Source organism: Dipodomys spectabilis, unplaced genomic scaffold, assembly GCF_019054845.1.
Source record: "Dipodomys spectabilis isolate Male_0828 unplaced genomic scaffold, ASM1905484v1 ptg000089l, whole genome shotgun sequence".
Lineage (NCBI taxonomy): Eukaryota > Metazoa > Chordata > Mammalia > Rodentia > Heteromyidae > Dipodomys > Dipodomys spectabilis.
Window position 1 is genome coordinate 4,799,374 of NW_024870766.1, and position 12,540 is coordinate 4,811,913.

The following is a 12,540-nucleotide window of genomic DNA, read 5'->3' on the forward strand; positions in this document are numbered from 1 at the left end:
CTTGTCTTAAACATTTTCTTTCAGCTCTTTTTCTTTATTACTAACTCATCATGCCAAGCCCACAGCTCCTGCTTGATTCCTACCCTTTGTCCCCCAACTAATGTCTGCTCTAATTCCCAAGGATTTCATGCTACAAAATTACAGTCACCTCTCACTGATATGAAACCTGCAGGAAAAGGGTAGAATTTATTTCTGCTAAGATACTGTGAGAAAAGCAATCCAATTAATCCATTGAAGTACCTAACCTAAATTTTCCTTGCGGCATCAGCATATTTACAAAGAATAAGCAGTTTAAAAGCAGTGCAGGAAAATTTTTTAAAATGCTCTTGACAAAATTTAGAGAATTCTTTTGGTTCTTTTGGTACTGAGCAATTGCCACAGAAGCAAATATTCTATATCTCCCTCATCCTAAGTGGCAAAATTCTTAAGATGTTCTGGAGCCCACCGCTCATGACTTTGCAAACTCTGAAACCTCTTTTCACTGAGAACAAATTTTAGATATAGCAGTCAAAGTGCTTCATCAGAGATAGTAGAATTATAGCAGTACAGAGAATAAACAGAATGCTTAAAAAGGCATGAAATGGAGGTAAGATAAGAAAATAGAGGCTGAGAAGAGAAATAAAGAAGAGGGGGGGTCACCCACACAGCTTGCTTCATTTTCTAAAACCAGTATCTGTATATAGTATGAATGACATCCTCAGAAAAGTAAAGAAGGTAATATTACTGTTGGAGTACCACATATGCCCAAGCTATCACATGGTTGATTTTAAAAGACCTAATTGTGACCAAGGAAAATTTCACTCCCACAAGGAAAAATGATTACGTTCAAAAATTAATTCTAGGGGCTGAGAAGGTAGTTCAGTGGTAGAGTGCTTGCCTCGCATGCATGAGGCCTTGGGTTCGATTCCTCAGCACCACATAAACAGAAAAAGCCGGAAGTAGTGCTGTGGCTCAAGTGGTAGAGCACTAGCCTTGAGCTGAAGAGCTGAGGGACAGAGCCCAAGGCCTAGAGTTCAAGCTCCACGACCAAAAAAAAAAAAATCAATCCTAATCGGCAAATATTACAGGAATATGAGTTGCTTCCCTTTTTTTTCTTTTGGCAATTCTATAAAATCTAAAATCATCAAATAATATTCAAGTTATTATCATTGTTTGACCTAACAAAAATATTTCAATTTACTTTAAGATTTTTGAGAATGTATTTCCACTTTATTGATGTTAGTTTCTCTACCAATGTTAATGATGAGTTGGGTAACCAAAATATTTTTATTACTGTCAGCCGAATTATCCAATTAAAAGGAAGAAATAAGGTCACTTTTGAAATACCTTTTCTGTAAAACATTATAAAAGTGTAAGTGTAGTTAGAAAAACCTAGTTTTCATTGGCATATGTAAATGAGACCTACTGGAAAATCTGAATCCAAAGTTCCAAGTATAAACCAGTTAAATATGCTATTGACTCCAAATCATGGATTAAACAAAAGAAATTATATTTGCATTGATGTGTGAATCTGCATCCATTCTTAGTAGCATGTAATATATGCAACTGCTTAGCTCTAGCTGTCCTTTTAGCCACATTACCATATTATTTAAATGTATCTATCATTTATATGTAAATAGAAAAGATGAATGGTTTTTTCATGAGACAACAATTTTCAAATGAAAAATAGATACTGGCAGACATTAGCAAGATAAAAATGTTGCAAATATTCACTCTTTTATACTCTTTAAGACAAATGGAAAATATATCATGGAGCTTTTTTTTTCAAAAGAATGTGGTAATTACAAAATGGGTCCTTAATACATTCACAATACCAATAGCTATTCTTCTCAATAAAAAGTCTGCACTGATGTCATTTGTATCCTATAAATTACATGCTCTCAGATCCATCTGTGAAAATTGGAATGTTAATTATCATGGTTACGTTTCATGATTCCACAGTTAAATGCTGAAGTGCTGCTACACAAACACCATATGTTTTTCTTAAGGAAATGAAGAAAGATTAATTAAGAGTTCATGTCCAAGTCTTCTAGCAGTAATACTCCCAACACAATAAGATCGTTACATTGGGTGTCATGCAAATTGGAAGTCTCAATTAATAGCTGAAATAACATTTGAAAGGGAAAACTTCAAAACATAAAGTTTCAAGCTTTCTTCCAAAAAAAGAAAATTTTCATGAGGATTTGGTTGTAAAACCAAGTTACAAGTCAAAAGTGGGGGGGGGGGGGAGAGGGACAGATTTTTAGTGTCTTTGAAATTCCTTTGATAGTGATTCTCATGTTGTTTAACTGTATTCAGTAAATCTAGAAATTACAATGTATGCTAAACACATAGACTACAAATAGATAATACATATAACAAAAAGTCACCTTCACAGTTCTGGATATTCTTCTGAGATATATTTTAAAACATACATTAAAGGACCACTATTTTATGCAAAATTATCTCTCATTCATTCAGATAAAAACACTCACTTCTGTGTAACAATCTAAAAGTAAATCTCCATGATAAAATGGCGAGATTTTCATTCAAGTTTTAGAAGCTTAAATTCTTATTTAACTTACCACATATTCAAAGACAAGTGTCAGTGTCTCCTTGGTATGGATGATATCATGAAGCAACACTATGTTAGCATGTTTTAGTCCTTTTAGTAGAGAAGCTGTAAAATAAAGTGGACAGAGAAACACTTTATCATGGGCAACAATAAATTAATACATTTAGTTATCATTTGGGCAATGTACATTGTCAGAAGGAAGGTAATTATTTTTCCCATGTTCCAGTCTGATAACGTAAACAATTCAGAATTCTGGGTGGAGGATCAAGGTTTTGCACTTAGATAAAACTCTCCCATTTGTTTCATCTGTCACTTGTCATTAATCTCTAGCTAGGTTCTATTATGTTCAGAGAACATATGATTTCAAATCTTTTGTTTTTTGTACACTTTTTATTGTATAAATGCTGTACAGTAGGGTTACAGTTACATGAACAAGATAATGAGTACATTTCCTATTGAGCATTGCTGTCTCCTCCTTTGATTTTCCCCTAGCATCCCTTCCCTCTCACCTCTACAAATCTTTTAAATTGCTAAGTTTCTCTTTAAATAAGTAAGGCCCGTGTCCTAAGAAACTTGATACATGTTCTATGGTATTCTGTTAAGGTTCTGTGGAGAGTTTTATAAAGGTCAGTTAAATATTGTTGCTTCATAACACAGTTGGGTTCTCCTAAACCTTTGCAGATTTTCTATCAATTACTAAGATATTCTCCCCTAGGAGTCCTGTTTACCAGGGACTGAGAATAGTAGTCTTAGGAAAATCTTACTACCAAATCCTCTCCCATAGCCAGTGCTGTAAACCACATTGACTCTTGTTTTCTTTTTCTGAATTAAGTTTTACCATCTCTTTTATTTGCACTTTTTTTCAGTTTCTGACTTGGATCTTAAGCTATCCCAAGATTACTCTCTGCAGCCACAGGCTTACTAATGATCCTATTTTCTAAAGATGCTGAAGCTGTAGGGGTATGATCTGCATGTGCTTTTATTTGTTCTCCTGTTAAGTCTATGGCTTTTAGGAATTTGAGTCAAGAATAAGAACATGCAATTACTGCCTTCCAAATCTTTCATCTCTAAGAACAGAGAGCTTCCTCTTCCATTGGTGTTTCCTGGTGGCTAGATCAAGACCTGACACACAATAGAAACTCAAATTTATTGAATGTTAATAATTTGTCCAGGGATGGGGCTTGGGAGGGTGGCTATTCCTAGAGTAAGAAGGGCCCACTGTCACCTGACAGCTCTGATCAGACCTAGTTGTCTCTAAGTCTGGGACCAGGACCAGCCCCCCACTTCAAGCTAAAGACACTTAGTTTCAACAGAGTCATTGCATATACACTTGTCCAAAAACCAAGAGAATGCAAGCTTTCAGTGGTAGGAATTTGAAAACCTAATACTTCCTCTTAGGTCCCACCCCTTCCCGCATTTAAGCTTCTTCCTGTTTGAAAAACCAACAGCAATAAACTAGAAGCCCCTTCAAAAAATTAGATTAAGATTTTAGTTTTTATAAATATTATACAAGATAAAAGTAGGTGGTTAACTTTTTTCTTCTTTTGGAATCTCAAGTACAAAAAATTGTTGAAGTTGGAACAAGATAAAACAGTCAAACACATTAATCATTAAATTTGGGTATCACAATTAGACATATCTTTCTAATACTGTATAAGACTAGAAAAATACAAACATGAAAAGAAAGGGAAAATATGGGAAAGGACACTATTCAAAGTAAGTTCAATCCTTTAAAATAACCAAAACCTTTGTGCTAATGTAGAATGTAAATTAATATACATGAGCATTCAATGATAGCAACAATTGTACTACTCTGTTGGGGATTACTGATGCTTTTAAATGCTGTGCATTTATGCTGGGCTACAGGGTACGTAGGAACTCATACTTTCTGCCCACTTTTGCAATGAACCTAAAATTGCTCTGCAAAATGATAGTTATTAAAAATGGAGATATTTAACCATGTTTAAATATATTTTAAAAGACAAATCAATGTTATTTAGCATTTCACTTAAACATAGTGGTATTAATATGCAAATAGAAGGCAAAGGTAAATCATGCAAACTCTTAGGTAGTACTATAAACTCAAAGACTGAGATATCTTACTTAATATTGCTATGGGTTTCTCTTGTCTTCCCCAGCCACATCTGCATCAAAACAATATACATTATCACGAAATCAGGATAAACCTTTATGAACCTACAACTAGTCAAAAGAAGATGACTGTACTAGCAGATTATTGATGTGTTTGTTATAACACTAATACAATAAGAGGATGTTCTCCCACTGCAACTGAATCACTAAATTCAATTATCTATTCCAAAACCAGTGAAATGTCTTTTCACCTCACATGTGTCTGGCAAGAATGAGTTTGTTTTGCAGAATGAAAATCTTATAGTAAAAAGTCTACAAATTTATGTCTATACACATGTGAGAAAATAATTGCAAAAATGTCAATAACATCATAGTGCATGAACTTTGAAGAAACAACCACTGCACCCTACAATAGACTTTCGTGTTGTTCACCTAAAAGTTCATTCAAATTATTTGACTAGCCCATCAGTCTTAAATAACTACAGCCTTAAAAAATAGCTACTATTCAGATATTAATCTAAAGGACAGATTCACATGTATACATTTTTTAAAGGCTATTACTTAATTGATTCATTTCTTTGTTGGTTATGGGGCTTGAATGCTGGGCCTGGGCACTGTCCCTCAGCTCTTCTGCTAAAGGCTAGCACTCTATCACGTGAGCCACAGAGCCACTTCTGGTTTTCTGGTCATTAATTGGAGATGAATCCTAAGATATGTACTCAAATGTTTTTTTTTCTCTCATGCGATTGTTTCTAACACATTTATAATATTATTTTTTTGTTGTTTTGTATGTCCCTCCGCCACAGTATAACCCCTGCTGTCACTGTATTTGATGTCGGTATACTTTGTGGAGGGGAAGGGGAAAAACAAATCGATTAAATAGGGATACAGGTGGACCCACTGCAACAATGAGATGTACAAGTCGTTATGTCAAAAACGAACTTTACAACTTTGGTGTGGGGGAGGAACGGGGAGGATTGGGTGGGAGGGCGGGGGGGGGGGGGGGGGGGGAGGATGGGAAGGGATGTGAAGGGGAAACAAAGGAGGAGGCTACAATGCTTGATAAGAAATGTACTCATTATCTTACCCATCTAATTGTAACCCATCTGTACAGTATTTTCACAATAAAAAATAAATAAAAATTTAAAAAAATTTAAAAAAAGAGTCTCACCGAGTTTCCTGCCCAGGCTGGCTCTGAACCACAATCCTCAGATCTCAGCCTCCGGAGTAGCTAGGATTACAAGTGTGAGCCACCAGTGCCCAGCTGACTATTCATTTTTATGCTAGGATTCTGAGGTTGACTTTCTTCAGATACCTTTATTTCAATTCATTTTAAATGATAGGCAGATAAATCACTTAACACCTACCTATGCAGAAGCATTTACAAGTGAAATGAATTAAGGACTTACTGAATATTGCTTTGTAAGAAACAAATGTGGTTTGTGAGTCAAATTTTGGGAACATACACGAAACATTATTTTTAATCTTGTGAAACTTCATTTTTCAAGTTATCCCTTTACATTGTCAAATTCAATGATGATCCATCTTATGGGTAGCAACTGTGAAAAGACACTGACACTTCCACTTTGTTAAGAACCTCAGACCCTCAAGATGCTTGGCTTTGAGGTTTCCTGATCCATTTCCCACTGTTATTACCTCTCTTCTCTCACCACTTACACCTAAATTGTTTCTCATTTCTCAAAAGTAATATCCTCACACCCATTATATCCCACTGTGTTTTTCCTACAATTTCAGTAACATCAAAACCCTGCCATCATTCATCTGGGGGGAAAAGTCATGCCTTTTTTAAAAATATATTTTTGACCAATTCTATGTGAAGTCTCCAAGACTCCATTTTTCATTCTAGTAAGTTTCAATTACTACACATAATGTATTTCAGAAGACATTTTTATAAACTCTTTAAACACACAGGCAGTTAAGTATCAATGTCTGAATTTAAAAGCAAGCCTCTTTTTTGAAATTAACATAATGAATTCATAATTGGAAAAAGACCTAACCACTAATTCTAAGGTGATGGCAGAAAAGTGGCACTCAAGGGTGGAAAACAGCCTATAATCTACCAACATTGGGGTAAGTGACAGACACGATCAAGTTGGAGGCTGCCAATGCAACAGCCACTGGTCACAGCAAGGTGCCAGATACAGCTCCTGCTGTCATCCAGGCAAGTAAGTCTCCTGGGTGCCAAGTAAGCCCAATGATTAGTTTGTCCCTCTCAATGACACTGTCAAAACAATACTAAATGTAATCCTAATGCTATCATAAATATACCACATGTTATCTTCTCATCATTTGTATACAAATCAAATCCTGCAACATTTGCTTTGGTAATTCCAACATGCTTGCTTTCCCCAAATTTTTAGGTAAATACATGGCAACATTTCAAATTCATTTTTCCAATAAGGTTCAAAGCAGTACAACTGTACATTACATAAACGACTGAGATCAGCTATGGTGGCTCAGACCTCTGATTCCAACTTCATGGGAGGCAGTGGTCAGAAGTAGGGAACTGCCCTGGGCAAAAAAATGTACAAGATCCTATCTGAGAAATTAAGAAAAAAAGGGCTGGAGACACCAAGTTCAAATGCCAATATTGCGTTTTCCTTCCCCTGACACTCCCAAAACATGTTTTGCAATTGAGAGTTGAGGGTAAGAATCCTAACAATAGATAATGTAGAAATGATAATGATTATAAAGGCAGCTGTGCTTATGGCAAAGTCCCAGTAAAATAGACAGACACTGGAAGCCCTTCTTAATTGGCAGCAGGCTTCAGACACACTCAGCCACATTCACAAGCTAACCTCCTACTTGAAGAATAATCTTGTTTCCACTCTGACTTGAAAGTGGTGAATTTCATTTCATTTAAATCTATCTAAATTCCATCATGATGAAAAGTTGATTTAATCCAGAAAATCAGAACAGGCACATTTTATAATTCCCACTGTAGTGGCTAAGAAAAAAATGTTCATAAAAATAAAAGAACTTTTGCCAGGTACTGGTAGCTCATGCCTGTAATCAGGAGGCTGAGATCTGAGGATCGCAGTTCAAAGCCAGCCTGGGCAGTAAAGTCCATGAGACTCTTATCTCCAATTAACCAGCAGAAAACCAGAAGTGGCACTGTGGCTCAAGTGGTAGAGCGCATGCCTTGAGCTGAAGAGCTTGGGGACTGTACTCAAGCCCAGAGTTCAAGCCCCACAACCAACCAAAAAAACATATAAAATAAAATAACTAATATTTGAAATTATTTCCTATACTCTTCCTACACATACTAGAATCACTTTTCCGTAAAGGTGATCACAAATAAACACAACTCATCCTGTGATGAGTGCACTCACATTTCCTTTTATCCTCTGTTATTTACAGTGGAATAGAAGGCAGAGATTGTTGCCTGATCTTTTTCCAGACAAAAACTATTAGCCATAAAACCCAAGGACAGCAAGCTACACACAAAACAGACGTCAACATTGTCTTCAATCCAACAGCCAGAATGTTCTCAGATTTTTAAATTTTTATATCACGTGGATCCTTATTTTCATAGCTAAAATATTCTGGGTGGGAAAAATCTCAAGAAGTAATCAAATAAAAATACAGGGGAAGAACAATATTGCTTCTTGTTTTTCTTGTAAAGAGAGAGTTTAGATAGAGGAAGAGCATAATACGACCCTTGAGGACTGACAGGCAGCTCCTGGTTAGTTGGCCATGTTCTGTAAGGCATGCTCCTTTTTAAGAGAGCAGGTTCTCCTCAGTTCAGGCACTTCCCCTAATGAGATCTAATATTGTCCACACAAATATACACATATGGAACTTTAGACTAATAAAAAGTAGGATTGTATCATTGACTTCACATTTTCTTTTTATATTTTACCAAATATACCTACAAAGAGTCAACTGTGGTCTATGGTGGGGGAAGGGAGGCGGGAAGAGCACATGACTAACCCAAAACACCAGGTATAAACAGGACATTATATAAACTTAAATCATATTCTGGATTTAGAGATACACTTTTCTTCGCCATATGTCATGTAAATGTAAAGGTAATAAAACAGGTTACAAAAATGTTATAAACAGCCCTTTTTTTCTATATATCAAAAAGTTTACCTTCTAATTTTTCTTGCTCTTAGCTGAGTTTTTTTCTATTCACTCACACTGTGTATTTCTCCTATTCTATCTCACTGATTTCTGCAGCACCCTCAAGCTGAAGTGCCGTGTGGGAATTACAGCCTCTACCACTTTTACCATCAATAATGTGTCTTGCATTCATTTAACTACTGGCAAAGGGTAGAGCTACACTTACAAAGTCACTTCCAAGAATAAATTCCCCCAATAGTACATCCTAACCACTTGAAATGCTCAATATTTGACAAGTTTGGCCAATGAACACAGCAACATTGTATGGTTCAATCTAATATAGATTGCCTGATTAAAAAACCATTGTATTAAACCAATTAATCTGCCATAAAATGGCCACAAACTGCCTATACAGAAAAGAAATTAGGAAGAGCATAGTTATAGTTAACTATAGTTAAGAGAACATAAAAAATAATTTTATATGTATCTTTCTGTATCATTTGACTTGCTTAAGAATAATAATAGTTGAAAAGCTCAAAAACCATGAACAAATGACCATATAAGATGATGCTAAGTGAAATTAACCCCAAGATATGGACAAAAGAGGTCTATCTTTATTGTTACTGTCTTAAATGTACCATGTGATTTTTATTATTTTTGTTGTTGTTGTTTCCTTTGTATGTTCTTCCTCCTATGGCATATCCCCTGTTGTCATTGTACTCGATTTTGATACCCTGCATCTTGTAAATACAAAATTTAAAAAAAATTCCTTTATGGGAAGTGGCGCTGTAGCTCAAGTGGTAGAGCGCTCGCCTTGAGCTGAAGAGCTGAGGGACAGCGCCCAGGCCCAGAGTTCAAGCCCCACAACCGACAAAAAAAAATTCCTTTATGGTTCACAATTGGATTGACTAAAGAAATGAAACAATATTAGGAAATTAAAACCATACAAATGTTTAGCTACACAATTAATATGCAAGCGCATTGCAATTACAATACTGTATCATTATAACTGATGAGATTCTTTACTACTGTCAGGAGGGCCCATTACAGTACTGGTGGAAATAGTATAGTATAAAGGTCTTGCTCTCTTTATTAATCCTAGTACACAGCAGCCCCCATATCAACCCTTAATTTGCTCTCAGGTCACACATTAGAAATATTGCCTATCTTCCTTACAGTTGAAATTAATTCACTCAGGACAAACATTCCAAATCTTCTCACCTAGTTCTACCCGTGAATAAGAAATCAGCTGGCTTCCATGATCTTGCTAATCTTGTTCCTATTTACCACGGGAGGAATCTAGGCATGTGCTGGACACATGGTTCCTCTCCAGTGCAAACACACTGCTAGGAACTTCTGCAGGAACTAAAACAGATCATTAGCCACAGAGGTAGCAATAGCAGTGATTATGTTCCACACACCTTCAGGCAGAAAAGTCTGATTTCGGAACTGGAGTGTCTGGAAGACTTGATAACATAAGAATGAGTTATTTGGGTCTTATTAGGCTATAAAAGCGGGATTTAAAAGCTACTTGGAAGTTTGACTTATTTTAACTATTTTATACTTTATTACTCATGGACTTCATATATGGTCACTAGAAACACTAGAATGTATGCAATAAAAATATATGTATTTTGACATTATTCCAAATCTAATGAAGAAGAATTATAGCTACTGCTGTTGGACCAGACTTAAATCAACTTCTTTTAAAGAAAAAACTGTGAATAATTATTATTTTTATACAAATTCAAAGTTAGAAATGTCTCCTTTGTCATGGCTACATGTCTCAAGGCCTGGAATCTTACATGATCCCTTAAAGAGGTGAAGCCCTGTCAGACTCCTCCCCAATACTGGACAGTTCTGGAGCACAATTCAAGACATATAACTCAGTTGAGAAGGAGGCTGTTGGCTTCATAATAGCCATAGGTCAACATGTACTGCTTCTCAAAATATGGTCTTCCAACCATTTATACCAAAGTGAACTTATGCACCTGATATCATTAGAGTCTATCTTCAAACTACCAAATCAGAGTTCATAGAGTAAAAGTGCAGGGATTAATCTTGATTGTCAACTCAATTAGGCTGAGAAACACTCCAGACATTAAAAAGACACTACTGAATTTGTGCAGGAATTTCAAGAGAGGATTAACTACAGGAGAAGACCTCACTGAATGTGGGTGTCACCATTCCATAGGCTGAAGGCTAGATGGAATAAAAGGGGACAAGGAGATTGTGTGAGCACAGGCGATCTCTCTCTCCCATCACCATGATGTGAGATGTTCTGCTCTACCAGGCTCTGAAACCATCAGCCAAAGTAAATCTCTCCTCTCTCCCATAAGCCATCCTCCTTCCTGTAACTTGTTTTACCATGTATTTGTCACAACCATGAGAAAGCTATCATACACAGAAAAGACCCAAGAATCAGCTAACAAATATTTGTTTAACGTTTATCATGTGCCAATAAATAGGCAGGAGGAATACATCAAGACAAAAAAAAACCCTCTTGTTCCTAAGAAGCTCATATTCTATATATTGACCAAGCTTGCTATTCAATATTAATGCATCTGAAATTTTGGAATAATGCTCTATGACTTTGATATGTGGGAAAGGTTGTGTGTGTGTGTGTGTGTGTGTGTGTGTGTGTGTGAGAGAGAGAGAGAGAGAGAGAGAGAGAGAGAGAGAGAGAGAGAGAAAGAGACAGTTAATTCTCTGGTTCATTTACCTCTTTCTTCCTCTCTCTCTTTCACTCCCTCCCTCCCCCTCTGTCTATCATACTCTAACACACACACACACACACACACACACACACACACACACACACACACAGCCACTGAGATAAGCTCCACTGAAAGTTAAGAGCTTTTTCTGTTAAAATCAGAGATAATCTTATATTCTGAAAACTTGATAGTGTTTTAAACTTGTTCTGTTTTCTCCTGTATCAGCTCACAGTTTCTCACTGAGAATAAAATACTGATAAACAGTTCTAAAGTCTGTGTATATCTTTTCTTTGAGAAGCCGCTACCTTAGCAGGTATGGAGATCTTGTAAGGAATCCTGAGCACCAGGGTAAGAGTCAAAAAGGAACACATAATCTAAAATTAAATTTAGCACTTCTTCATTTGACGAAAGAACAAAGTCCAAGCTAGCACACTACACATTAGAGCACAAGGCAATGGAAGCATTGGAACATAGTCTTTCTCAGAACCAATTCACTGTCAGTTGGCTGTGCCACCACCCCTCCCACAACACGCCCTGGCAAAACTAGAAACCAGTAAACTGTTGTTAGTCCTGAATAAGGCCTTCATGTCCTCCAGGTGGCCTCATCCTATCTGTGGCCCTGAGGGAGCTAAGTCACTTATGGGAAGGATGTGAACATGCCAAGCCCCAACTTGCTTTCATGTCCCCCATGCTCATTTTTCCTTGCACTGTCTACCAGTGCTTAACTGAGAATCACACAACGTGTGCCCATTCTAGCACTACACAAAGGTGCAAGATATTCTCTAGTCAATGAAAAGTGATTATGGATTCAGTCTGGCCCTCCAACCATCTGGTAGAGAAGACTGGAGAATTCTGACTCTGTGTGGTCTCATTTCCTGCTTCACATTACTCTGTCTAGTGCAGCAATCCAAGACTGTGATCATAAAAATAAAATTGTTATATAAAGTTACACGTAGCAAAATGTTATTTTATGGTTTGTGGAAGATTCTCCAAAATGTAAGTAATGTCTAGAAAAGGCCCTTCATTACAAGCAATACCAATAACTGTGATAGATTTTGGGGGGATACAGGCAGTGTTCTCAATGTTGAATTC

The 12,540-nt window shown here is 36.5% G+C and overlaps 1 protein-coding gene across 3 annotated transcripts in view; it reads right to left on the reverse strand.

Annotated features, from left to right (window-relative positions):
• Cdk14 (cyclin dependent kinase 14) overlaps positions 1-12,540 on the reverse strand; it is a 538,666-nt gene that overhangs the window by 316,843 nt on the left and 209,283 nt on the right. For all 3 annotated transcript variants that reach the window (XM_042684715.1, XM_042684719.1, XM_042684716.1), the window contains exon 6: positions 2,565-2,659. In XM_042684715.1, coding sequence (XP_042540649.1) covers positions 2,565-2,659 — 95 coding nt within the window. The remainder of the gene's footprint in view (positions 1-2,564; positions 2,660-12,540) is intronic.